The sequence below is a fragment of the Parus major genome, chromosome 3 (assembly GCF_001522545.3).
Source record: "Parus major isolate Abel chromosome 3, Parus_major1.1, whole genome shotgun sequence".
Classification (NCBI taxonomy): domain Eukaryota; kingdom Metazoa; phylum Chordata; class Aves; order Passeriformes; family Paridae; genus Parus; species Parus major.
Window position 1 is genome coordinate 83936950 of NC_031770.1, and position 26874 is coordinate 83963823.

General features: G+C 40.6%; 1 protein-coding gene across 5 annotated transcripts in view; it reads left to right on the forward strand.

The window, feature by feature from the left end:
* Window positions 1-3244: 3244 nt before the first annotated feature.
* Window positions 3245-26874, forward strand: part of OGFRL1 (opioid growth factor receptor like 1) — an 86451-nt gene continuing 62821 nt past the window's right edge. For 2 of the 5 annotated variants that reach the window (XM_015620690.1, XM_015620693.1), the window contains exons 1-2: window positions 3363-3451; window positions 10810-10921. Coding sequence is in view for 1 of the 5 variants with exons in the window: in XM_015620689.1 (XP_015476175.1) it covers window positions 3260-3451 (192 nt within the window). In the remaining 4 variants the exon portion in view is untranslated. Of the gene's footprint in view, window positions 3452-10809; window positions 10922-11767; window positions 11891-26874 lie in introns of all 5 variants that reach the window. The other 3 variants (XM_033512984.1, XM_015620689.1, XM_015620692.1) reach the window with 3 other exon arrangements.

The window sequence follows — 26874 nt, forward strand, 5'->3', positions numbered from 1 at the left end:
CTGTGTTTCTTGTACTACTGCATTTTATTTTAATTTTTCTATTAAGTTGTAGTTGTTTCTTGGGTTTTTGTTTTGGTTTTTTTATTTATACATACTAGTAAAGAACTGTTATTCCTACTCCAGTATCTTTGCCTGAGAGCCCCTTAATTTCAAAATTATAATTCAGAGGGAAGAGATTAACATTTTCCATTTCAAGGGAGGCTCCTGCCTTCTTTAGCAGACACTTGTCTTTTCAAACCAAGACAGATGAGGTGGTTATCTTGGTAATTAGAAAACCCAACCCCCTCCACCCCAAGAACTCTGAATGGCTTCTCCATTAATCACCAAAGAGCATCATTGACTTACCATGTTTGTAAGAGACATGCCCCTAAAAAAGCAGACACAATTCTTCTAACTCAAAGGACGTTTTATCTGGCAGTCTAATAGCTTTCACTCACAGATATTACAATAATAAACCATGAGTGAGAAAAGGTAATAAATATGGGCCTGCATATCTTAAATATAAGACTGAATTTTATATGTTTACCAATCTACTTTAAATGTAAACCAGTAATGTTCAGGTCATCAAAAGCCAGCAAGACTGGGCTAACCCAGCCTTCTGATTGATCCATCTGGTTGTTAAAGCCTGGTGAGAGTTTGCCTCTGATGGGGTTACCAGATGTCAGCCAAGCAGCAGTGCCCATGCCCTGAGCCCATGGCAGTAGTGAGATATGACACACAACCTTCTTCCCCTGTAAATGCAGCTTAGGAAAGGTGTTTTCTCACATTTGAAACTGTTTAGGAGGAACATGGGTCAGTCAGAGGGAGATGATAAAGGCAATGAAAATCATTATTTACCTGCTGTGACCAGTGTCTTACTTCACCCACATTTTGTGAAGCTGGGCTTTTGCAGGAGGGATTTGTGCACTATGACATGAGTGATTCCAAAATTTTTGCCCAGCCGCTGCTGAGATATGGTTTAATACTTATGTAACTATTCCTAGTTACCTAATCTAGTAAAAATACTAGATGTCATTGGTCCTTCAGCATCCCTTACACCTTGTCCAATATGAGCTGTGGGTTGTTGGGGGCAGGTTTATCCTTGGAGAGACACTTATAACAGAATGGCTCTGTCCCTGGCTCTGATGGAAATGCAAGCCTTGTAAACAATACTAATGCCTGAACCTCTGCTAAAATCTGCAGACACCAGAAAAGTACCAAATCAGATCAGTAGGTCAGATCTTAATTGAGAAACAGAAATGCAGCAAAAAAAAAAAAAATCTAAGGCTCTGTTTTAAGATGCACAGGATGGATGCCTGCACACTGATATTCATCTCTCAAGACTAAAGACTGAGAAAGAACCTTTGTGCCATGTACAGGAGAAAAATCCAAGTTCGCCAAATCTGTTTTTGTTAATCATAATATTGATGAATCTTCCATAGCCACAAGACATGGTCTATGGCATACAAGCAGGAATTAGCCTTTATTACTGTCATATCTGTGGTGTGGGACTCCTACCATGGCAATCATCATCAAAGGGCAAGAGTCAGACGTTCTTCCTAGGAGGAAGCCCACACGGAGTACACAGCAGTGGGCTTTTACTGCCAGAATTCATAATCAGCACCATCAACTGCAGACTACTTTTCTGCTGCCATTAGTCACTAAGGATTGAGAGGAAATATGTGAGGAGAATACAATTAAATAGGTGCAAATGGAAAGCGGGATAAAATGCAACAGGATTTTACCAAAGGTATATTTTGTGAAACAAACCCAGAACTCTCTGTGAGTAGAGGAAGGTTCCTGAATAAGGAGAAGGCAGAAGATTCAGCATGACTAGACCTTAGTCTGTGTTTGACACATAACTTCACAGAAAGCTGTTACAGGGGTTGATAAGATGCTGCAGCATGGGTAAGAAGTTGTCTAAGAAGAGATGCCACAGAGGAAATGCTCCCTCATGGAAAGAAGCTCCTGAAGGATCAAGCATCACAAATATATAAAGTGTAACTGTTCCATCCATGTATTAAATTATGGACAGTACCAGTGACATTTATTGATGGTGTGGCTGGGAGGAGCAACCAGGAGAAAGATCAGGATAGCCTGGAAAAGGGTTTGCATGAACTTGAGGACTTGAGGAATACTGACAGAAGTTCAAGCACTAGGCAACCAGAATATGTATTTTTAGAATAAACAATAATTATATCCAGTTTTGAGACTCATATCTGTGATTTACAGGGTACGACCCTGTGGCCGTACAAGTGGTACATATTTATGGGTCACCAAATGAGTGTAACATAGTGAGAGGACTAGAGGAAATGGCCTTAAAGTGAGACAGAAGAGATTCAGATTAGACAACAGAAAAAAAAAATTCCACTATTAGGGTGGACAGGTACTGGAATAGCTGCTCAGGGAGGTAGTGGAGTCACCATCCCTGGAGGTGCTCAAGAAGAGCTAGATGTGCCGCTGGGAGATGTGGTTTAGGGTTACAGTGGCAGTGCCAGGTGGACGCTCGGACTGGGTGATCTCAAACCGCGGTAATTCCGTGATAGTCTTGGGAAAGACAGGGAGACCCCAAAGTGGTGGTTTTCACCTCTAAGCTATCATTATTATATATTCTGCTCAATTCTTAGGAATATAAGGGACTTGGTGTACCCTACAATCCAAAACTGACGTAAGGACGGCTCAAGGGAGGCTTCTGGTCTCCACCAACTCCTCTGTGCGGACCCCCAGCCGGGGACGTCACTCAGCTTCTTCGCAAGTCCTTTTTCCCGTCCACCCCTGCCGCCTCTCCGAACAAGTCTGTGGGCAGGACAGGACAGGGACAGGACATGACAGGGACAGGACAGGACAGGACAGGGACAGGACAGGCCGCGCGCCCGGGTCCCTCAAGAACGCGCAGTCCGGACCGAGCCCTGCGCGCCCCGGGCGGCTGCCCCGCGCCGCGCGCCGCGCGGGGGAGGCGGTCCCGCCCTCCGCGCCGCCCCATTGGCTCTCCGCGGGACTCTCCGCTCTCCCCGCGCCTCATTGGCCAGGGCGCCCCCTGCCCCGAGCCGATTGGCGGAGCGGGCCGGGATCCCCTCCGGCGGGGGGGCGGCGCTCGGGCGGGGGCGGCCGCTCGGTCACCTGCGGCCGGGGCGGCCCCGCTCCCCTCCGCCGGCCCCGCCGGGGCGGCCGCGGCTTCACTGGGAACGGCCGGGTAAAGCCGGAGAAACAAAGAACATGGCGAGGGGAGGAGGAGCTTACGCCGCCTCTACCGCCGGGAAGGGCGCTCCGGGGGCGTACAATGCCCGCCGCGGGGCGGGCTCGCTTCCCTCCGCCCCTTTTCCCCGCCCCTGTGGCCGGGCTGACGGGGGGCTGGGGCGGAACGGGACGGGACGGGCTGAACTGGACTGGACTGGAGATGGCCGTCGGGAGTGAGTCCGCTGTCTGCCGCAAGTTTCGCCCGGAGTGGGAAAGTTGGGTGGGACATGTCCAGGTAAGGAGCGGGCGGGGGTCCCGCGGCACCTGCGGGCCGGGCCGCGCTCCCGCTCCGCCCGCAGCTCCCGGGGCTCCGGCCGCGGCCGCAGGTGCTGCGGGATGGGGCGGCCGTGCCCAGCGGGCCCCGCGGAGCCGGTGGGGGTCAGGCAGCCCTCGAGACTGGAAACTTTGTAGGAACTTGGAAGGTTGTCCGCTCTGGTTGTCTCCCTATCTGGGGAGAGCCGTCGCCGTGCGCTACCCCGCAGCACCTGATCCAAAACCTGGCGGGACTGTCAGGGCCAGAGCGGGAACCTCCTAAAAAACTCTTCCTAAAATTGTGTGGAGTTACAATCCTACCTGTGGAGAGGTGCCGGGACCGCTGCCCGTGTGAAAGGAAGATTCTCCAGGCGGTTTTCTTCTGGCGCCCGCGCAGAGTGCGGCTCTCTGCTGGTTTTTCTCAACTCTTAAATTATTCTTTAGCTCTGGTCTTGAATAAATATTGCTCATGTCAGAATGATTATGGTACTGTTGAGAGGCCTTGGTCGGGATTTTGATCCTTTTAGTTTGTGCTGAAATGGAGACTTTGTTGTTTTTTGTGGTTTTTTTAAACTTTTAAACTAATTATTTGAGCATCCGGTCTGAGGAGTAACTTAAATGTATCTAACTGAGCGTTCAGCTTTTCAGCGTTTGTTTTAAGATGTCCTGAGATAGTTAGCTGCAGTTTGAATTTTCAGAAGTGTTTAGAAGTGAAGAGATAAATCACTGGGCTGCCTAAAGTCATGATTAATGCGTTCATAATTAATTCAGTTACGGTCCCGTCCCCCCCATCCTCCCGCAGATTCACATCGGAGCAGCTCAATTGCATATCAAAAGCCTCTTCTCATTTTCATTTAGTAAGTTATTAGACTTATGAACTGTTCTTGCTCCTTTAATTCTTGTTTTGCTCACACCCTCAACAATTGAAATGAAATTTTGGGGCAAGCGTCCCTGTGTGTTTGCTAAGACACAAGTAATAAAGACAGCTTAGTGACAGAAAAACCAGGAGCGTAAATAGCCGTTATTTTCTATCAAAGGTTAATTAGTTATCATCTTTATATCTGCACATTTAAGTATAAGATGGGTAAAATTTTAAGGTGAAAGTGCACAGCAGTTCTGGAAGGTACTGTTACACATTGCCCCAGTTTAAGAAGAATATCTCTTTAAAATGTGTTGACATTTAATTGACCTTTGAAAGTTCATTCTGTTAATCATACTCAAAGCACTAAAGCTATGGTTGACTGATCTGGTGCTCGTACATTCAGCCGTGCTCAGCATATAAATTCTGCAGCATAATTGCTACTTATTGAGCAAGAGTTTCTTTTCTTCTCCGAAAATGAGAAAGTTTTGCTTCGCCTCCGGCTGGGTGCTACGGGTAGAGTTGTGAATCCAAATGCTTTCCTGCCATCAGTTGTTGTGGCGGGTGTGGCCTCCAGCCAGGCAAGAAATTCCTTTGCTGAAGCTGTGGGTTTTTCCTTCCTGAGGCCGCACATAGGGCAAGGTAACCTTGAAGGTTACTTCTGTATCTACTTTGAGTCAAAACACAATAGGTCACTTTGCTTTTAATGTTTTAAGCTCTTCTATATGCCAGCTGTTTGAATGGAGAAGGCTGAGTTTAAAAAGGTTGATTGCAGAAGATAACTCCCTCTTTCCTCAAAAACTTGGCTCGTAAACTCAAACCTAATATACCCATGTTAATATGCATGCTACCTTTTTTTGGCTGTTATGCATAGCTTTGTTGTAACTCAAACTCATACAGATACAGGGAATGGAAGCATTGCTTATGAGCTCACTGTCGAAAGATCTGGGCAAAAATTAATTTTTTCTGGGTTCATTTTCTGGATAGATTTCCCAATGAGGTTAATATAGTTGGTTATAGTTTTTTGTGTGTTTAGACCTCTTGTCTCATATAATGACTTTATAAGTCTGTCTATTGCCTCATGAGAAATGAGGGAAATACTAAATGTTAGATGCAGTGTCAGTGATTCCCAATACATCATTAGCTCTTTGCTGTTACCATTGAAAACTAATTAACAGCTCTTAGTCATTAATCTACTTACAAAGTTAGAGACCTAGCATTACTGTTGTAGTTTTCTACCCCATGACAGCTATTTTGTCAATGCTGCTTTTGTACTGGAATGCCCTTGCCCTAACTGTGAAGACAAATATGATGTTCAAGGTGCATTTGCAGCCCAGTAACTGCCCTGACACTGTTGGGTTAGGAGCTGTTAAAGCCCACAGAGGCAGGGATTGTCTCTGAACAAGTATTCATCAGGGCTGTGTCCACCAGCACACGAGTTCTTTGAATACTAAAAAGCGATCCTGTGGTTGAGTTTTGTTTATTTTAGTAGAATAGGTACAAGTACCACACATGATTCATTTCACTGATTCTTTAGTGAAATGAATGAAGATAAATGTGCCAAGAGCATGTCTGTACTTTCTGTACAGTTGACAGAAGGAGGAGGCAAAACATCCAGGGTAGCTTAAGGGCTGGAGTGTGCAGATGCCTGACCTGCAGCTGCCCTGATGCCCGTAGCCCAGAGCTGGCACCCGCTTTGTCTTTGGGACTTGCAGGAAAAGGCCATGCAAGGTGTCCTCTCTCACCTCAGGGGACAACCTTGGGAACCAGCAGGACATATAGAGAGAGATCTCTGCAGCTTAACTTTTATAGAGGCTTAAGTCTTGGGTCTAGCTAGGTGAAGGTGTCAATCCATTTGTTATTTGCAGTTGCAAGCACTGCCCTGGAATGAGATGGGATGAGCAGGCAGGGTCTCCTTCCCCAAAAGGGGGTCATCCCACTGAGTTGGAGGAGTGATTTGAATGTGGTGGCTCTCCTGGGAGGCAGAAGGTCCAGGTCTGAACCTCTCCTGTTGAAAGCAGTGGTCAAAGCATGGATGGCATCACCACATAGGCACAGACATTCAGATGGGGGAGTGAAAACCAAGTTTTGAATTGTGGCTGAGACAGGCCTAGAGGGGGATTTAAACCTGAACTTTTCTTGTCCTAGTGTTTGTATTGTACCAAAAGATTTCTGGTGCAGCCGGTGTATTCCCAAACTCATTATTTTATTGTTGTGATAAAGGACATATCTGGAAGTTGCACATTCTTGCACTTCAGCAGTTGAGAAGTGACAGGGTGAGAAGGGGATTTGGGAACCATGTGGTTTGGACGTGCAGTATTGGTTCAATCAGTGTTATGAAGGCTTCAGTGTTGGTACAAGTAGCCGCTGGCAGGAAGCTGTGTGCTTGGAGGGTAGTAACAGCCAAGAATGGATGATTAAAGTTTTAATACTATCTAAAACTTTATCAGGCGCCTAAACCCTTGAGGGTTAAGAGGGAGAGTCTTATGAGGGTGATGGTTGATGTTCTTTCTATCTGCATTCCTAGATTACTATGAAGAGGATAATGTGAAGTTATTCTCGGAAGATTATGGCACTGCCAAAAGAATGTAGCACTGGGCCATAAATTAACCAGAACAGGAAAGGCTTATTCTCAACTCCAGTTTATTAACTCAGCCATATGCATATGTAACCCTTTGTACCAAAAACTTGTACTGTATAAGTATACCTTTTACAATAGCAGCCTACCACAGCAAATAGTTTTTTGTGCAGAAAAGTTTCTCCTTAAGTTCAGGTATGTAGAAAATAAGTTTTATGTTTTTCTGTAGGACTGCTTTTGTCTATGACACTTCATGTTGAATAAAACACATGATAATATGTTCTCGATGAGTGTTAAATCCATAGATGCTTTTTCTCTGTAACCATTTGAAATTTTAGAAGCATGTGTTAGAGTGTATACATAGACGGGTTTAGTTGCATTTTAACATACTTGCTGGTCAAGGTGAGCCCAAGCCATCCTAATGTGACATGCCTGACATAATCCCAAGGGGATTAGTTGTTAAGACATTTGAAAAATAAAGTCAGGTCTTGCTTCAGTGGTTTTCCTTAGTGACACATGTTCTAAATTAAAGCTTTTGCAGCAAGTTGATTATAAACTTTCTATGAGTCTAAGCCACTGAGAACTGTTCTTGGACCTGTCAAGAAATGTACTCATAGCTCTAATTTTTAGCTGACTACTAAATCTATATTTATCCACCAGGGATTTTCCTCACTATTGACCATCAGAAAAGTGTTGATTTTTTTTAATAGAAAAAGGTTTCATATGTGCCCTGTTTCTTTTTCTGTTTCTTTTCCATAATCTCTGGGCAGTTATTTCTGCTATCATGAGTAAAATGCAGTTACTTGACCTGTTTGGATGTGTGAAAAGTTGTGTACGGGCAGCTTTTAGAGTAACTCTTTGTGACTTATACTGAAAACTTTGGGGTGAAGGTGAGGAAGAAGAATAATTCTAATTTCCCAGTGCCTGGAGTTAATCAGTAGGGGTTTCTTCTCATTTTGTGCCTTCCTCCTACCTGTCATTTCTCACATGCAGGTCCATTTTAGCTGTTCCAGAAGGGCTCACTCTGCCTTCTCTTCTTGCAGAGATGTGTGTATTCTTTGTCATGTCAGCATTGATTACTTTGTAGTAGTTTTTTGAGCACTTTGGAGCTTCCCCAGTGTCTTAGGTACGGCATTTATGCTGGTAGGCCCTCTTTCCTTCACTGATAAGTCTAATGCTTTCTCCTTCTTTGTAGGACTGAATTGTGCCGTTGTTTCAACTTGGTGGGCGTGTTTTTGTCATGTGCTTATGAGTCTTGTAACTTCTGCTTCTTAAAAGTTGAGAGGAAAGACCTTTTCAGGGGGATGAGGATACAGGTTAACATTAACAAGATTCAGGTTCATGGCCTGTCAGTATGATGTCAGCATTTTATCTGATAGGTCAGGATATTTAATTCCAAACTGTGGGATCAAGCAAGTGTTGACTGATGTTCAGCCTCATTCTGTCCCCTCATTACATATGCCTGGTCACACCCAAGGAAAGGAGAGGCTGCTGGAAATAAATGAAGAATGGGACTTCAGTAGGTATATTGCCCCAATGGGTATGTGTGCAAAGGTTAGTACATTTGCTGCACATGAACTCTAGTTTGGTTCTTTAAATGTTGCTGTTATGTATTTCTTTTGCTATGAATAAAAAAGTGTTTTCTAAAATACTTTAGAAATGGTGTTCTTAATAAAGCTGCTTTCTACACACTTCTAGTGGATGTTTTGCTTCACATAGTACCCAGTACCATAGTTCTCTTTCATCTAGAACTAATTTCTGGTAATGTTCAAGTACCTTTGGGACAAGAGTAATCAATGCATTGCACAACCTCATGGGTAAGGATGTGTGAGGTGAAGCCTTGCAGACTCTTCTGCAACATCTGGATGCTTGTGCAGTTCACTGTGGAGCATATTAAGCTGCAATAGTGTAGGGGTCAGAGGCTGTATTTGTTTTGATCTGCTGGAGATAAAGGATAAACATTATGATTGTGCTAATTATTTTGAGAGTCTTTATGTCCCAGTTTTGTGTTTGAGCTCTAAATGAGGAAAGGAGTGATGGGAAGTAAGAAATGGCCTTCCCTGTATTTGCAGGGAATCTGGGATGGATGCAGTGTCCTACCTATAGGCAAGCAGAAATGATTCCTGCATTAACAACCTGACCTTGAAACTGGAAATATGAGGGTGAATGTGAAACATGTGAGGTGTGAGCCACTGGGCTAGATCATAGTTAAAGTCCCTGCTTTTCTCAAGAGTACAGCAGGGTATAAAATAGTTCCCCAGGAATGTGACTTCAGCAGAAATTGCATGTCCTGAATAAAGGAAATAAGAAATGTGTGTTAGGAGAGAGTTTGCAAAATATGGGATGAAAGTGTTCTAGAACTTGGAGGATGTTGGGGCAGAATTTTTTGTTTATACATGGTTCTGGTCAGCCCAACATATGTCTGTTCCTGCAGGCAGGGATCTCAGGTGTGTGCCATAACTGTAATGTGTCCCCTGTGCCAGAGGCTTATCTGCAGCTGTATTTTGCCTTTGAAATGGACAGTGGAATGAGTTGTAAATGCTTTAGGTATTTTGTTCACACTTTTGAAGCTAAGTAAATGTTCTTTTCTAAGCTTGGGATCTGTTATATTAGGCTCCCTTGGACAATGTGTCTCCCATAAAACTATGAGAAGTTACTACCATTATAGACTGTTTTGTGTTCTAATATATGCTGTTTATTCTTGTGCTGACCCAGTACGTGGTCTTAGAATTTATCTGACATAAGAATCCACAAACTTAATGGCTCTGCACTGGGAGGTGATGCAGCAGTGGGGAGTTAGGCACAATTTCAGGCCAGACACTATACTGCTCGTGGAGCAGCAGCTGGCATGGCACTTGGCTCTGCCAACAAGGAGAGAGAAATGCTTTGAACCACCTGGGTGTCACCCACTTCTGCCAGCTGATACCAAAGAACAGTCAAACCTGTTGCATATTCCTTTCTGGCCAGTACTTAAGGTTTGCAGGCTTCACAGTAGTTCCCTCATGACACTGAAATGGAGAGGAGTAAGCAACACCGTACTGTCCACTGATGCTATAGCAGAGCATAAATAGTGCTCATACTCCTCTTTAGCTTTCACTTGTTGCTGCAGCTGCCTGGTGGAGATGTGTTCATCAAAGGCATCTTTGTTTCATGTGGCACATCCAAAATGGGTTCAAGTACCTTCAGAAGGAGTACAAATTGATAAATAATATATTTTGAGTAGATTCATTTCAGTTAATAAATCCTGCACTTCTTTTGCTTTTGTTGTGTGCTCATAACTTAGATTTCAGAACTGTTGTGTGTGTTTTCTTCCTCTATTTTAGGTTGGTTTACTTTAGTTCTCCTTATTTTGTTTTTTCTATGCTCTTCTCAGTCTCTGTTTCTTTTGGTTTTTCCTAATATTGTGGTTCTGTCTTGTGTATCAGAACATAGAGAACAGGAGTTCTCTATATTCTTCTTCCTCTAGAATGATTGTGAATAAATTCTTCTCCATCTTAAAGGGTCTGGGGAGTTTGCTTTCCTGAAATGATGTTAAATCTGAGATTGATTATGTGGGTGGTTTTGGTTGTGTAATCTGTATGTTTCTTAATATAATAAATGAGAATTCATTATGCCTACCTCTGGTGGGAAATTTAAATTCTTCAGTATTGTTTCTGAATACTTATGCTTCCTTAGCAGTTAACCTTTATCTACATGGATTGAGAGACAGCTGTGTTCAGGAGTAATGTGTCACTTTAAACACATTCTAAGTTTTAAATGACAGTACCAGAAAAGAACACAGTTGTAATAATGGTTGTTAAAAGCTATATGACTTCTTGCGGACAGCCCTAATAATGAGAACTATGTAATCTGAACTGCTGAACTTCTGGAATTACAATAACTTCTGTTCATGTATGTGATTCAGATTCCTGGAAATCTGAGGAGCAGCCTTTGGTGGATGAAGAATGTAATTCTCCCTGGAGATGTGGGTATCCCTTTTGAAGGGGACTGAAGTAGAATCAGCTGATATCCAAGGAGTAAGTTCTTGGGCTTTTTTTCACCAGATATATTGCTAGTGAGGTGCACTGTAATCCACTTGGAAGCTGATTAAAGTCTTTAATGATTAGACATTGAGGAGAGAATTTTGGGAAGAGGCTCAAGAAAACTAGGCACTAAATGTTGTTCATGATTTTACCAAGAGTTTTGACATCTCATTTCCAAATGTTTGGATGTTTTGTGTATCGTTTGGTGCATAATTTCAATTGTTTGTATGCAACTGTCTGCTAAGTGCAGGGGGACGCTGTTGCTTCTGGCATTTTAGAGCTAAAATGCAGCTGGGAGAATTGGATTCATGTGCAACAGTTGGAGATACTCATGCTGTGTCATAACAGCTGTGAACTCAAGTTCATATAAGTAATATGTGCTTAATCTTCCTTTGCTGTCAGTGACAGGAAGAGGAGGAATAATATTTTCCCATATTTAATGATGATCTTGAAGTTTTTGACAAGCAAATTTGAAAATGTAAACTACAAAGCAATTTAGGAAATAATTGCCATGAGTTAATTTTTTGCAAATTCTATGTAGCTTTTAATTTGCGTTTTCATCTGTTGCTATTCCAGTGTTAATCTGATATGATTAAAAACTAATTTACCTGTCTGACTTACCCCATCACCTCATCTATATGGAAGGTAACAGAAGAGGTAGAGGCCCTTTTTCGAATTCTAGGAGCACTTGGCAAGTTTTGGTTTAGTTGTTTGTTTGTTTGCTTTTGTAGTTCTTTCTTTTTTCACCAATAATCCGTTCATCTGACTTAGAAATTTCAGGGGAATGAGAGAAAAGCATGGGAAAGCTTTTTTATATATATTTTTTTTTTTTTTTCACAGAACAGGGCTTAGGTGCTACCAGTTTGCTCCTTTCTCTTTCTGGGACATTAAATATAAATTCATGAAGACATTGAAAAGTTTGAATTATGTTTCTTTTGTGTTACATGTATTTTACCTGTTCAGGTATGTTTCACCTTATTAAGATCAGCATGTATCAAGCCCTGTTGATTGCTATTTGAGTCTTGGACAATTTCTTACTAAACACCTCTGTAAGAATACTTTACAAATTAAATATCAGAGTGGTAAATACAACTCATTGCCTTCCCCTGCATAACAGTCCATACTGAGTGACTCACACTTTTGGACTGACCTTCTTTTGACTTTCATACAGATATAATCTGTTTGTGTTTTTAAAATGGAAAGGTAGTCATATATGGAGTGGAATTGCATATGGTTGCTGATATAATGTCCCTCATGCAATGAATTCCATTTTTTAGCCATCCTACATTTTCCCCCTTTAAGGTGTAGATATTAGGCCAGTATATTTACAAATGAAATGATAATTTATTGTCATGAGTAAGTGTAATTAGGCTTAATTAGGCTGAAATACTTCCATTCTGCAATCAGTGTTTTGCATTTGAGGTTTTTTGTTTTGTTTTGTTGGGGTTTTTTGTTACTTTCTATGCATATTGTTTTACAAGGTGATTTAAGTGTATTTCTTAGCTGGCTTGTAATAAATAAGATGGAACTTGCCAAGAGAGAAACTCTTTTCCTTTTATTCCAAAGTATTGTTATAGCAAATATATTTTCTTATTGTCCTGTTCTTCAGTAGATCTAACATAGGAAAGGCCATTACCTCCTCATATTGCCAACTTGGTGAAAAGTTGGGGACCTTACTGAGAGTTTCATAGCTTGTCATGATAGCTCTCCTTAGGAGAGGGTGAGTGGATCCTGTGGCTGTGGTGTGGTATATAGATGCCAAGTGCTAGGAATTCCTGGAATGTAGAGTTGTGCAGCACTGATAAAGTTTGCTTTGTTTCCTTAGTGACTTGACCCATTGAGAAAATGTGATTCCCTAGGAAGCTTTAGGAGCTCAAAGTTTATATTGAATAAAGGGAAAGGCCCTAGCATAATTCTGCTTGTTTTCACCTGCTGCCTGAAAGATTAATTTTCTTAACCTTAGTATAGAAAATACAACCCTGAGTTTTGAAAGTGATTTATAGAGATCCTTCACACTTATCAGGTTGAGTAAATAAGCCACAGGCTTCTGCGTTCCAGCTACAGTCTTTTCATAACCTACTCGGTTTACAGTGTGGTAATTTCATTTGGGGGTAAGAAACTTTCAAGGAAAAACACCTTCTAATTAGTGTGATATAATCACTCTGCTTGCCTGCTGTGGTTTCATATGACTTCAAAAAAATAGTTGAGTAATTAATCTTTAATTTTCCCCATCATTAACTTAATAAGGAAATGGGATATAGAACAAAAAGCAAACAGCAGAACTGTACAACTGAGACGTTGTTATGCCAGATCTTTTTGGCATTTTCATTTGGTGAGAAATGTCATTCTGCCAATTCTACGTGAAGAGTAGCAGCAACTGGTTATCTCGAATCATTTGTAGAAACCTTGAACTTTATTGAAACCTTTGCAGAGCCTGCTGTACAACTTCTTCCCTCTTCCCCACAGTCCCCTGTGGGCTGGGTGGTGGGTTTTTTTTTTCCATGGTTTTAATTAGAAGCAAATATTGCATAACTTCTAATATAAAATAATTTCCATGTATCCACTTTTCTGAGGGGAAGGAAGCCATCCCAGACACTTTAGTGAAATACCCTTTGGAAGGGTTTGGTTCTATTTTTGTGCCGGTTACTATCTTTAGCTGCTGTGCTGATAAGTGAACTTTGTTGTAGAGTAATGCAGTTTTTGTATGAATGTGACAGGACTGGTCAAGTCTCTTGGAGAACAAAAACAAATACAACAGTGGAAGCAAGTTGCTCTTTTTGTACGTCCTTATTTAATTCTTACTGGGTGTAAAACAGGCAATAATAATCCTAGAAGTGTAATGCTTGAATAGAAAATATGCCTGGCTGTTTGCAAATGTTCCTCTGGGAGCTGTACTTTATTTCATTAATAAATACTATAAAAACAGTCCTGTGTACATCTGTGGGCAGCAAGACAGCAACAGAAGTTGTAGTGATCATAACTAACCTGCTTGGAGGCTTCTGCATGTTAATAATATAAAATAAACAGCCAAGGAATGTGTATTGCTGTTGACAGTGAGCGACTGTAAACATCCTCGACTGGAAGCTGTGAAGCAGCAGATGGGGCTTTCAGTCGGATGTTTGCAGCTGCCAACTGCCACAGACGTCAAGAAATGTTTGACACTTAAAACATAGCTGTCTGTTTAAGACTTTTATTTCATTTATCACAGGCATACAAATTAGGCCAAACTTTTCTACATACTGCTTAATCTTTCTTGCGATGTATGTGTCTTAATATCTAGAAATCATCCAGTCTCTGCTAGGAAGAACCAAAAATGAAATCGGGTTATATTTTTAACTGTAAACTCAGTTCTAAGTTTTCAGAGTTGCTTGTTTGTACAGGTTGCTTGGTTTTGTTTTTAGACTCCACCAGAAAGTTTTCACAAGATTATTTCACATCTTTATCATCTCTCCGATGGTTCATTTACAATTTGAAATCCTAAGCCTTGTAGGAACTTAAAGGACTTGTGGAAACTAGAAATTCACCAGTAAGCAAAACTGGGGGAAGGGGAGTGGGAGAAGTATTAGAAATTTATATTTCCTGTAAGAGATCCAACCCTTTAAAGTGATGGGGAGGTCAGGGAGATTTTATGTGTCCAGGTTTACCCCTGATGTATCATAGCATCACAACTGTTTTGGGGTTCAGTGATCTTCCCCTTCACCCTCCCTTGCAAAAAATAAAAAAGGAAGTGTTAAAAGTTGATTCATACTTTTCTAGAAGTCAATTGAGACAATTTCAAAATTCCATTCCTGCCAACTAATTACGTGTGTGAGTGGACCCTGTTGCTGAGATAATGACCATAAGACACAGAGAACAATTTCTGTGATTGGGGCACTACTTAAGGGTGATTGCTATCATTCCAGAAAAAGAGCAATGAGGTTGTAGCACATAACTGATTTTAGCTGATATTTAAGTTGATATTGAATTCCTTCTTGAGAGAACATAGAGAAGATAGGCATCTGCTTGGTACATATGTTAAATATCTATGCTTTTGGTAAACTGAGTTGTGTTGTTAATTTTTTTTTTTCTTGTTCTCAGTGTCCTTTTTTCTCCAATATGTTTGTGTGCATGTCTGTAAAAAAGTATGAGAGGACATAATCTAAGCATTAATCTGTCCCTTTACATTTCACATAAGATGCAGATGCTCTAAGATTTTCTGGACTTCTTTACTTTTTTTTGTAGTTTAATATCCTGGTCAGAGCTCTTACAAAAACATTATTGTAGGTAGGTAAAACAGTATCTGCAATGTCAAGACTCCCATGTTTTGTATTTGAGAAACTTCACTAAGTTTGGGTTTTGCAAATAGCATTCAGTGAAGATTAGTAAACTTGTCAGGTTCAAATTATATTGTATTTCAGTAATGCTTGAAGGTCCTGTTAGGACTAGCACTGTACGTCATCTGCACACTTCTTCTTCATAACAAGGTATGAGGTCTCCCAAAAAGGATTTACATTCAGATTCCAGAGTAGTGGAATTTAGATGATATGGGTAGGTGTCACATGGGAAGACTGAGAGGAGGAGGGAAGAGGCATGGACATTTTTAGTGGCTTTGAATTGCTTGCTAATTAAAATGTAAGAAGACAAAAGACATACCTTCTTAGCCAGTTATTTATTTGGCTATAAATATCTTGAAAGATGATGGTTTAGTCGGATGGCATATGGATTTGAAATTAGGACAGACACTGATGAAGCTGTGATTTTAAGTTGATGATTTCTTTCTTTGCAGATGGAGCAGGTGAAATGGGCAGAGGTTTCCAAAAAGCCTTGTTTTGCAGATTTGATGACTCAGATCAAATAATTTTGAAGATCAAATGACTCGGAAGAGCTTGTAGTAAACTCAGAAAAAGAAAATTCAACAAATACAGCGTTTGACTTAAAATAATTGGAAATTTAATTCAGGGCCAAGGTAGTTGGTAGTTGATAGTTGTTCAGGGTATGGCTTACATGGGCTGTAGAAATAGCTGATTTTTTTGTATTTATGGCAGAAGAAAAATGGGAATTATGGGCAACAGGTTAAATTTGTGAATGATAGAGGTGGGTGTTACAGCTGACAAAGTAAAACAGTAATGAAAATAGTTGTGGTTTAACAAATAATAAGTGATTAGAGGAGTCTTTCTGAGCTTAAAACTGGCTTTATTGACAACCATGAGAACCTGCTAAGTGAGCTTGTAATGAAATTTATGAGACTGGGATGCACTTCAGAAATGCCATCTAGGCAGAGATTCTTGACATAATCTCAGCTGGAAAGCTTTGCGATAGTTTTGAAGAGGATTGAGCAATAGGAAAAGACTTGCATAGGCAGAGTATTTAATATCAAAAGCATTAAGTACCTCCTGTGAAGATTTACATATTGATAATATTTGTGCTTTGGCAGGAAATTCTTTCAATACCCATTCTATTACTCTTCTTCCTGAATTACGTACTGTCTCAAAGTTTGGCATGTTTCCTCTCGGAAAATGTAGTAATATGTTGAGACTGTTTTCTTCAGCCTCTAATCACACTACGTGCACATGCGTTTTCTTTGGGAAAAGCAGCTTCAGACACGTAACCTGCTCATCTGCCAGCTACCTCTCAAAAACTGCTAGGGCTAAACTTCAGAAGAGTTTATGGTGGTTTGACCCTGGCTGGATGCCAGGCACCCATGAAAGCCACTCTAACACTGCCTTCTACAACTGGACAGGGAAAGAAAATAAAAGATTAATGAGTTAAAATAAGGACAGAAAGAGATCACTCATCAAATATCGTCACTGGCAAAACAGACTTGACTTGGGGATATTAATTGAATTTATTACCATTCAAAATTAGAGCAGAATAATGAGAAGTAGAACAAAGCTTAAAAGCACCTTTCCCCCACTCCTTTGTTCTTCCCAGGCTCTACACAGTGGCAAAGGGAGATGGAGAATGGTGGCTATGATCAGTTCATCACAGATTGTTCCTGATGGTGATCAGGGAGAGAAGACTTTCTCTGATCAAGTGTGGGATCACTCCCATGGGAGACAGTTCTCCAGGAGCTTCTCCAGTGTGAGGCCTTCCCATGGATTTAAGTTCTTAGTGAACTGTTCCAACATGGGTCACTCTTCCATAGGGTGAAGTCCTTCAGACACAGCCTGATCCCCCAGTGTGGGACCCCCACAGGGTCATAAGTCGTACCAGGAAGTCTGTTCCAGCATGGGCTCCTCTCTCCATCTCCTGTGCATCCCTGCTGGGAGCCTGCTCCAGCACAGACTTCCAGCAGGGTCACAGCATCTTTTGGGCTTCTACCTGCTCAGGTGTGGGTCTCTTCCATGGGCAGGTGGATCTCTGCATCCCCACAAATGCAGGGGAATCTCTGCTCCAGTCCCTAGAGCACCTCCTCCCTTTCCTACTCCACTGATCCTGGTGTTTGCATAATGTTTCTCTCACATACTCTCACTCCTCTCTTCTTTGAGACAAATTTTTTTTTGCACAATAAATTCTTTTCCTTCTCAAATATGTTATCATGGGGTGCTACTACCTTCTCAGACTGGCTCAGTCTTGGCCAGAAGCAGGTCCGTCTCATAGCTGGCTGTCACTGGCTCTGCCAGACATGGGGAAAGCCTCTGGCAGCTTCTCACAGAAGCCACCCTTGTAGTCTCCACTGCAACCAAAACCTGGCCATGCAAACCCAATACAAGAGTGTTAGAGCAGTGGCCCTTATTTTCTGTCTGAAATAGCAGCTGGCCACTAGCTTTGTCTTACCTTGAATATTGTGTATGTTGTCTTACCTGGTACTTGTTGAGGTCACCATCTCCCTGAAGTAGTAGGCAGGGTGTTGTTTTCAGGCCCTGGCTTTCAGATTTGGATAGATCATCCATCCATCTATCTATGGAATTAACAATGTATTCTTAAAAAGCTTCTTTGCTCCCCAGCCCTGTTTGAAAGAAAAGAACAGGTTTTATCTGAGTGGTCTTGGTTTTAACTCTGCAGAGGTTGTGTCTGCCAACCAGGGGAGGGAAGTAAAAGAGGAAAATCAACCAACGCTATTTACATCTGCATGCTGTTTATGAAAATCATCTTTAAAATGACAGGGCAACTGTTGGAAATGGCCCAGTCCATCTGCCTACATATGCATTTGTTACGAAGAAATACAGGTGATAATGTGCATGGAAAGCTTTCAGTACTGAGCTGCTGTTCCTACTCAAGCTACACTCAAAACCATTTATTGTTCAGATATGTGCTTTAACTCTTTGCTTGAAAAGTGTGTTTAATCGCCCTGTTTCTTGAGAAGTGTTGTAGTCCACAACCTCAGGATCACGTCCAGAGATACCGCAGGGTTCTGGAGAGCAGCATGGAACACCAACGAGACGGGCTCCTGTTCATGAAACCATTTATTCAGCATGGGGACAAACTCAGATCCAGAACAGAGAGCCCTGAACAGAGGCACAGCAGGGGTTTTTGGGGGACAGAACTCTTGAGGGTCTCCACCTTTGAGGGTGGAGTTCAGGGTCAGGGACCACTAGAAACACAACAAGGGAGAACCCCCAGGGACTCAAACCCAATCAGAACTCCTGGGCCGCCCTTCACAAGGGGTTTGGGGTGGGACAATGCTTATCTGAAACTAACTCTGCCTCCCCAAGGCATGTCACAACAGAGAAGTTATCTTTGTTAACTGTATGTGAAATAGGCATTAAACAATGTGCTTGTGTTGTTTAGAAACAGAATAAAAGAAGATTAATTAATCCTGTATCACTAAAAAAAATCTGAATTAGAAAGGATGATTCCTTTGAGTTGAAATGAATTAAGTTGAATTTGGCATATAACATTTTTCCCCTTTAAGCAGTAATTTATAGACCAAGATGCATGAACACAATTTTTTTTCTATTGACATACACAGGCTATTTTGTTTTTTTCCTAAAGCTTCAAATAGTTATTATGAAACAAATAAATGAACAAAGGATATGGGAAGGAAGCCACGTGCCATGCAGTGACAGTGTTTTTCCAGATGATAGCTTGAGGCATCTTTTTTAGCTGTGGATGTCAACGTAGCTGCTTTTATTTAACAATACATCTCTTAATTTAATATGGATAGCCAGCATTTTCCTCCAGTTCAGGCTTCCTGTTATTGGCACTTGGATTTTTCTTGTGAATAAATCAGAAATACTTCTGTAACTTTGTTTTGTGTTGCTGAAGTATTTTTCTTTCCCCCCGCTTCCTTTTACATCTTTTGATGAAATACATACTCCTTTCATAGTGCAGAGCATAGAAAATTAATTCAAGAACTTCTGCCTGTAGCAAGGTAAGACTATCAGTGGAAGAGAGGGTTATTGCTCAGAGCAGTTTTTTTGCAATCTCCTTTGGGCATCCAGGTGTATTTCAGTCAGTAACAGGTCTTTTAGTAGGTCTTTGAGCATTGACCTGGAGGAGCTCTGAGCCATTCTGTCTTCTTCATTGCACTCCTTTTTTAACTCTTCTTGTGTAAGGACAGAGGGCCTGCTTTTAACTTTCCAGGATGCTGTGCAGAGATCTTTTATCTCTTTGCTTTCACCATATCACTCATCTCTTTGCCTTTCCTTGACTCACCTCTATTCATTAGATGCAACTTAAACTGCTTGCTTTTGTCTTCATCACAGCCTGTACATGAAATAACTCCCACATCCAGTTGTTCTGTAATGCTGTTATTCTCTTTTATGGACCTGCACGTTTTTCAGTCCTTTTCAAACCTTTTTCCATGGTCTCAGAAATAAGAGGTTAATCAGTCAACAACCTTTTTAACTACTTTGTTGTAGTAAAAGCTTTGGAAGAGTTTGTGCACTCTGCTGAAGGCCATAGGCTGTTAAGAGGGTTCTTACAGTAATGTTTATAGTACTCTCTTTCCTCTTGCCCTCTTCACCTTCTGTATACTTAGAGAATAGGATTAATATTTTCATATTGCAGTGTTGACTTTGCAGACTTGATAGCTGCATTTCTGATGTGTGCTGCTATTTCTGGGGAAGCTGTCTGCTCTGTTCTGTGTAGAACAGTGAAAACATTTTACTTCCTCCCGAAAGATTTTCACCATTCTGCGTAACAACTTGTATATCCTTAATGTTCCTTTATATATATTTGTGTATAAGTATGCTTGAAACTAATTGTATTAAGAAATTCCACTATACAAGAATGATATACTTTGCCTTGTATTTTTATCAGTGTGTGTATACATACACACACACACACACACACACACACACGTGTATCAGGCAAGAAGGATAAGAGGCAAAGGAAGCTGTGCAAATGGTTGGGGTTTTTTTCTACCCATTGCCTAGATGTGCACACTGTGCAGAATAAACCAGCCTTGTGTTCTATAATTTCTTTTAAAAATTAATTGCTAGCATTCTACCTGTAGTTGATGACATTATTCAATGGAATATGTGCTTATCTGAAGCTCTTGCTCAGAAATTAGTGGTTTAAAATAATAAAGCAACTGAATACTTAGTCTACCTGCATTAAGTTCAAATGCTTCTGTTCCTTTAGAGCATGTTACTAGTGTGTCAGCAATTTTATGGAGGCCAGAATGATCTGTGAAGTTCTGTTATTTTGATTGTTAAAAGCCATGTAACCTTAAAGCCTTTCTAGATATCTGATGTGATTCTGGGATTCAGAGCAATGATTAATTCTCTAACTATAAATGTTCCTCATCAACATCCTGAAATGTTTTCAAAACATACGGAGGGGTTTTTGACAGCTTAAACTAAACAAGGATGAAATAGCAGAAAGCCTATGTGAGACACATTTACTTGCTGTCTCCTTGAAATCATACCTGCTATGAGGGGTTTTGGTCTTTTGTTTGTGTAGTGATGTCCCTTAAGACACTGCAGCCAGTAAATGGAGCTTCTGTGTAATGCATGGAAAGCAGTGAAAGCAAGGAAACTGGCTTAGGTCCTAGATTTACAGGGTAAGGGCAAGACCCAACTAGAAGCAGAGGGAAAAGCATATAAAGTAACACTCAAATGGCTCTGCAGAATTGGCACAATGTCCTGTCTGCTAAACGTTCTACAGGTCTTCTTAGAGAAATTTGCATGTGCAGAAGCATCTTCAGAAATACTTGAAAGACACAGGTCAGACTTGAAATGGCTGTATATATTCTGCAGAGCTTGTTAGATGAGGCTCAGGGCTATGACCCTGTAGATGTACAGTTCTGAGCAAAGGTGGCAGCTGTTGACAGGTCAATAATATAGGTATCTGTGAGTCAGTGAAGTACCTCAGAAATGTTTATTTTGTGAATACATAAGCTTCTTAACAAAGAAACTAATAATAATTGTTAACATTCTGAAAATAAATATGGTTGTGTCTTAAGGTGGAAATCCACTAGAAATGTAATTTCTCTGTCCCACAGTGGGTTAGTGGGTTATCATTACTGTTGAATACTCTGTCGGATTGTAATTGTTCATGAAAATTGGTAGGAAATACCTATGATAAGCATTTATGTTGCTGAACTTACTTCAGCTGTGCTGTAGTTAAATATACCTGAGCTGCACTGTTCCAGGCTTACATTAATGAATAAGGAGAGGCCTTTCTACACAACAATTTTATATGTTTTATTTTAGATACATATTGAGCAGTGGGATGACTTGTCCCCAGTTGCCCTGCTTGTTTCTCTCCTTTGGCTTCAAAGTCAGTCTGGGATAACTACTTCAGGTGTACGTATCTTTGCTTGTAGAAGTCCGTTTGTAGTCAGATGAATTCAATTTTTTTTCCTCAAAGGAAGAAATTCAGAAGGTAGAAAGCTTTTGAAAAATACAAGGGGAAAGATGAAATAAGAACTCAAAAAGTGTAGCACTTTTGAATGGCTTACAAAAATCTGACTAGTCATGGAAGAATCCATAATCAAGAGAGATAGCAAAGACAAAATGCTTGAGAATAGAGGTGGAAACAGTGCTTAAAAAATATTCTTTTCCTTTCTCCTGCCACAAGAAATCCCTAAATAGATGTCTCTAAGCTTTTATTCCATGAATATAAATTAGAAGATAATGAAGCAATGTATTAAATTAGTAAGAAAATGTCATGGATGGAGGGAGGACAGCTGGACAGAAGGAAAGAAAGACAGATTTTTATTAGACACAAAAGGATTTTAATATTGGTGTTCATGATCAGGTAGAAGTCAAAATTATATAGTAGTGCTTAAAGACAATACTCTATAGAGTTGTCAGGCTTGTGATTAAAAAGCTGGGGCGTAGTCAGATACAAATGTTGATGGCATTCTTTCAACTTTAGCAAGCCAGGATGATGTTTAACAACAGCTATTAAAATAGGTCATAGTTTAGAAGATGCCAATAACTTGTATCAAGGAATTGGAGAGAAGTAATATAAAAAACTCTGTGGATTACTAATCTAAAATTAGTGTACTCCAGATTACAGATGGAAACTAAATTGTGCCAGGGCTTAACTGAGTGAGTAGAGTTTATGACTATTTATAGACTGTCAGCTTGACATGGTTTTGGACAGAAATACTGAAAAAGGACTGGGACCAAGGTAGATAGGTTGAGTAGATCCCACCAGGAAATGTAATTCACTTGTTGTATTCTCTTTTTATTTTATTTCATGTTAAGTCAGGCAGATTGATAGCCTCATACAAACACTAGCCTTTATGATATATTCCACAATATTGGATTTGGCAGCCCAAACGTCCTGATAGAAAAAATTGAAATAGTAAAAAGTCTAGATATGATGTATTTGGTGAACAGATTTAAAACTATCAATGAATAGTCACTGACTGGTATGTTTCCCTGGGGTGTGGAGAGTGGTGGGCTTTGATTCTTTATTTTCTCTTAGTTTAGGTTTTTTTTCTCTAGAGAAATCCTCAAGTATTCCTGTTAGCTTGCAAGTGAATTAAATATTGGAAGGGTACAATGAAGAATGGGAATGATAGGTAAAAGGTGATGAAAGGTGATATGGTAGGTTACTTGTATCTCCTAGAAAGCAAGGTGGTACTGTTCACTTTGAATGTAACTAAAACACACACACGTACACATTTAGAAACCAGAAGTGTAGGGTATGTTTACACATCCTTCAGGCAGAATTTATAACAGTGAGGAGTTAGAAAAGTGACAGTGCATAAGCCTAAGTGGTATTTTGTACTTTTTTTCAAGGCAGTATGTTATTTGAGGAAAGGTGGACCATGGCTATGACCTAGTACGTGTCTTCTGTGTTGGAAAAGAGAAGGCAGGGTTGCTGTCTATTGCAAGGCTGTGGACAGTGTCAGGAGATGGGGAAATAGAGGGAGGCATGAAGAATGAATGTCTGGTTTAGAGAAGGGGAAAAAAAGAGAAAAAGCAAGCTAGTAAAGCTGAAAGTGTGGAATGGACAAGCATGGGAGCAACAGTACCAAAAGCTTGAAAACAAGTGTTTCAGATAACATTTTTGAAATGCTTAAATATTTTCAGTCTGCTTTTTGTGTCAAGCAGTAGAGCACGACTGTCAGGCAAAATATGTCACCAGTGTACCTCTGATACATCTGATCAAAAGCATTCCTGCGTGCTTCACTGACAGGGTGGAAACAGAGCGCTGACCAGCTCTGTGGGGAGTGAGGGTGTGGACAACAGCATGAGAGGGATCAGCCTTTAACTTGGGGTGTCCTAAAGAGATGTACCTTTGTGTCTGAGAGAGAGACTGGATGCTTATGTCTTCGGAAAATAAAGCCTTCAGAGGATTCATCTCCATGCAGTCAGGAAAGAATGCTGATGAATTTTTTTTTTCATAAAACATGGTTGTGCTGTTTTGACCCCTAAAGAGGATCATCAGCATCATCTTACAGCTTGTGTTGGATGGTATTTTTGAGAGGGATAGAACTTGGCTATATAAAACCGGCACGTTAAAAGTGTCATTTGAGAGTTCAGAGAGTTGGCAGGTCTCAGACCTGAAGTAGCTGCACTGTGGATTACTTCTAACGCTGAGCATGTTCTATCACTATGAGCTGAGGTTAGCAGATCAAATTCCTAAGTTAGTCAGTCTCTGATTCATCTTTTAAATGTTCCAGGTCTTCAAAGTAAGCCAAATTCTCTACAGCAACAAATAGTTCCACTTCTCTGAGCATACTGAACAAGTAAGTCCAGCAAAATCTAAATGCAGTTTGGCAAGACAGTATAGTGCTGGAAACACTTGCCAAAATTGACTTGGCAAAAGTTCTTCTGTTTTCAGTAGATTTGGAATAGAATCTGACAAGATCTCAGCTCTCTCTCCATGGGAACTATATGGCTCTCTTAAATATTCTTACTATTGGGTAGATTGTGTGTTAGGAGTATAGCAATAGAAGCGCTGGATGCTTTTCTTGCACAGTATCCCTTATCTCTAAGATGTGAGAAATGGGTTTATAGCTACATTAGCAGAGTCATTCTTATGCTTGTTAAATAAATGGGAAAGTGTGGCTGTAAATATGAAGGGGCAATGCTTTCTCCAGTGTTTAAAACTTAGTAGTTGTTCTGTCCCAGTCTGGCCGTAGTGAAGGTTTGAAATTCTGTCAGCAGACCACAGTCAGGAAGGCTCCTGGGTTAACAGCCAGAATTAATATCTTCCCATGGAAACAAATCCCAGAAAATGGAAGAACCAAAAAATAGTGGAAAGAAGTCTAGACCAGTACCCTCCAGTGTATTATTTTTTCTTCTTCAAATTTCTAGTGTTGCTTGTGGTAACACAAATACAAATTAGATGCTACTGTTTCAGTTTAGGCTGTTTTCTAACAGTGGGGAGTAAATGGTTTGGGGCATTAGTCAAATTTCCCAGGCATATGTGACAGCATGGAAAATAATATTTTTACACTTTGTGCAAACAGTAAACAGGTAAAGAAAGAGAAATAGATTAAGGCAAACAGAAGCACTGGGAGCAGGGAATAAATAAATGGCAGTCTAAAGATAGCAAGAAAACTGCCATAGAATTTGAAAGTTGTCACAGGCCTTGTTTCCTTTTCTATTTATTTTTAAGTTTTGATTTCCTGACCTGACTGAACTGAATACTGAGGCTGTAGCAAGATGCTGGTGGTGTCACTGATGATGCCTAAGATGGATGTTCAAAACAATTTAAATGGTAAAAATTAGACAGGATCTCCCTCTGGAGGTCTTTAAAGGCATCTCTGTCCATGCAGGGAATTTTATACTTTTTTTAGAAAGACAGCATCATTAGTTCCTAAAGCTTGGAATTATCCTGGATCAGGTAGTTGCTTCTGCCTCACCCTGGATGTTTAGTGGAAGCACAATATATGACCAAACCAGACTGGTTGCTGACTGAATGGGAGAACTAATCTGTCCTGTATGAGTGGGGTTTTTACACCATACTGAAAAAAGGTAGTTAAGGCAGTTCATGCAGACAGGTTAAATAGAAGGTTTTGGCAATAAGGTTTTGGTCTAATTTTCTGGCAAGTGACTAAGGGATCTAGGGAAGAAATTATATTTGGCAGCTTCATTAAAACATGTGACCCTAAAGAAGTAATTGCAAAGGCCAAATCTCTAGCATAGCCCCCAAACCACAATAAGGAGCAGCCTGAGTATTTGACATGTGATATCTATGTTCTTATCAATTGTCAAAAGAATAAAGGATGCATTCTGTTCATGGTTGATGAAAAATATTTAAGTTTTATACTGTTGCACCAAGTTTCTGTGCTGTCTTTGTAGCTGGTGAACATGTCCTTGGTAGAGTCAGTGGGGCCTGGATAGTAGCCCTTTTTTCTCCTGCTTGAACTAGGTGCCAGCTAGGATCTCTAAAGTGTTGGTAAAACTTGCATAATGCTGATGGATACAAGGTTTACAGGAGAGGCAATGGGACCTGAGGCAAAACTGCCAGGACATTTAAACTGACAGCACTTGCCTATGTCTAGCTACCTTAATTAGACCCCAAATGTCTCCTGTAGAGTAAGCTGAATCTCTCTGTAGGCTTTTTTGACTGTAGAGGACTGCATGGTTTAGGTGTCTTACTGCAAGTTTAATCCTACCCTAAGTGTCTTTGTCTTACTATTCTTGAATCTATAAATAGGCAGGCATACCTGTTGAGATAAAACCTGTGTAAGAAGTTCCCAGAAGTATCACAGTTTTGCCTGAGAATGTCAAAGTGGTGTATTTTCTAATAGATCCTTGCAGTGTTACATTGTGGCGAAGTGTTGACAAGGTCCAGAGATAATCTGGCATTTCATTCCCAGAGTAAGTCTCTTTTCCCTTGAGTAAATCTTTCAGGATTTAGTATGGCTTTTATTCTCTTTGAAACTATATTGTCCCTCCTGTCTGCTGCCTAATCCACGTGGATGTTTTTCTGTAGCTCCGTGCAGAACATGTGGGGGCTTTGAAAAGTTGCTAACACTGTGTTTGTTCTCTACCATCTGACAGCCTTAAGACAGGAAGCTAAAGGGTTTCAATTTCAAGATGGATCAAGTGGAGCATATTGGAAACCTGTAAACAAGAAGTCTGATCTCCCCTCTTCCCCTTAAGTCTGCACCATGGCAACTATCTACACAGAAGGATTTCATGTCTTGTATGAGGAAATCTGTAAAGAAGCCTTGTTGTTCTTTTGTTCATTTCTATCACAAAGATATTTTATACAAATATATCTGGTGCTGTCCTGGAAAGTTGGGTGTTTCATTCCTGGGAGGAACCAACTGCAGATAGCAGCTTTGTTAAAAGATTTTTTTTTTTTTCTGTTACATTTCCTTCCGTGTCAGTGTGCCGAGCTGAAAATTCGATTGTAAAGGAGACGTAAACCCATAGTAAAAAAAGCATGTAAGTTTGCCAATCTGAGCATTCTCCTCCTCATCAGGAAAATCTGCAGGTTTTTCAGATTAGTAAAATGGAATTAAAATGGTAGCTTTAGAAAAAGGAGGATGTGAGTGTTTCAGTACAGGGTTTGAATAATGAAAATTTGGAACTTGACACATTTTTGCCATAAGCATTTTGCAGTAGCTGCTTATGAGAACAGTGTTACTTTGGAATGTTTCA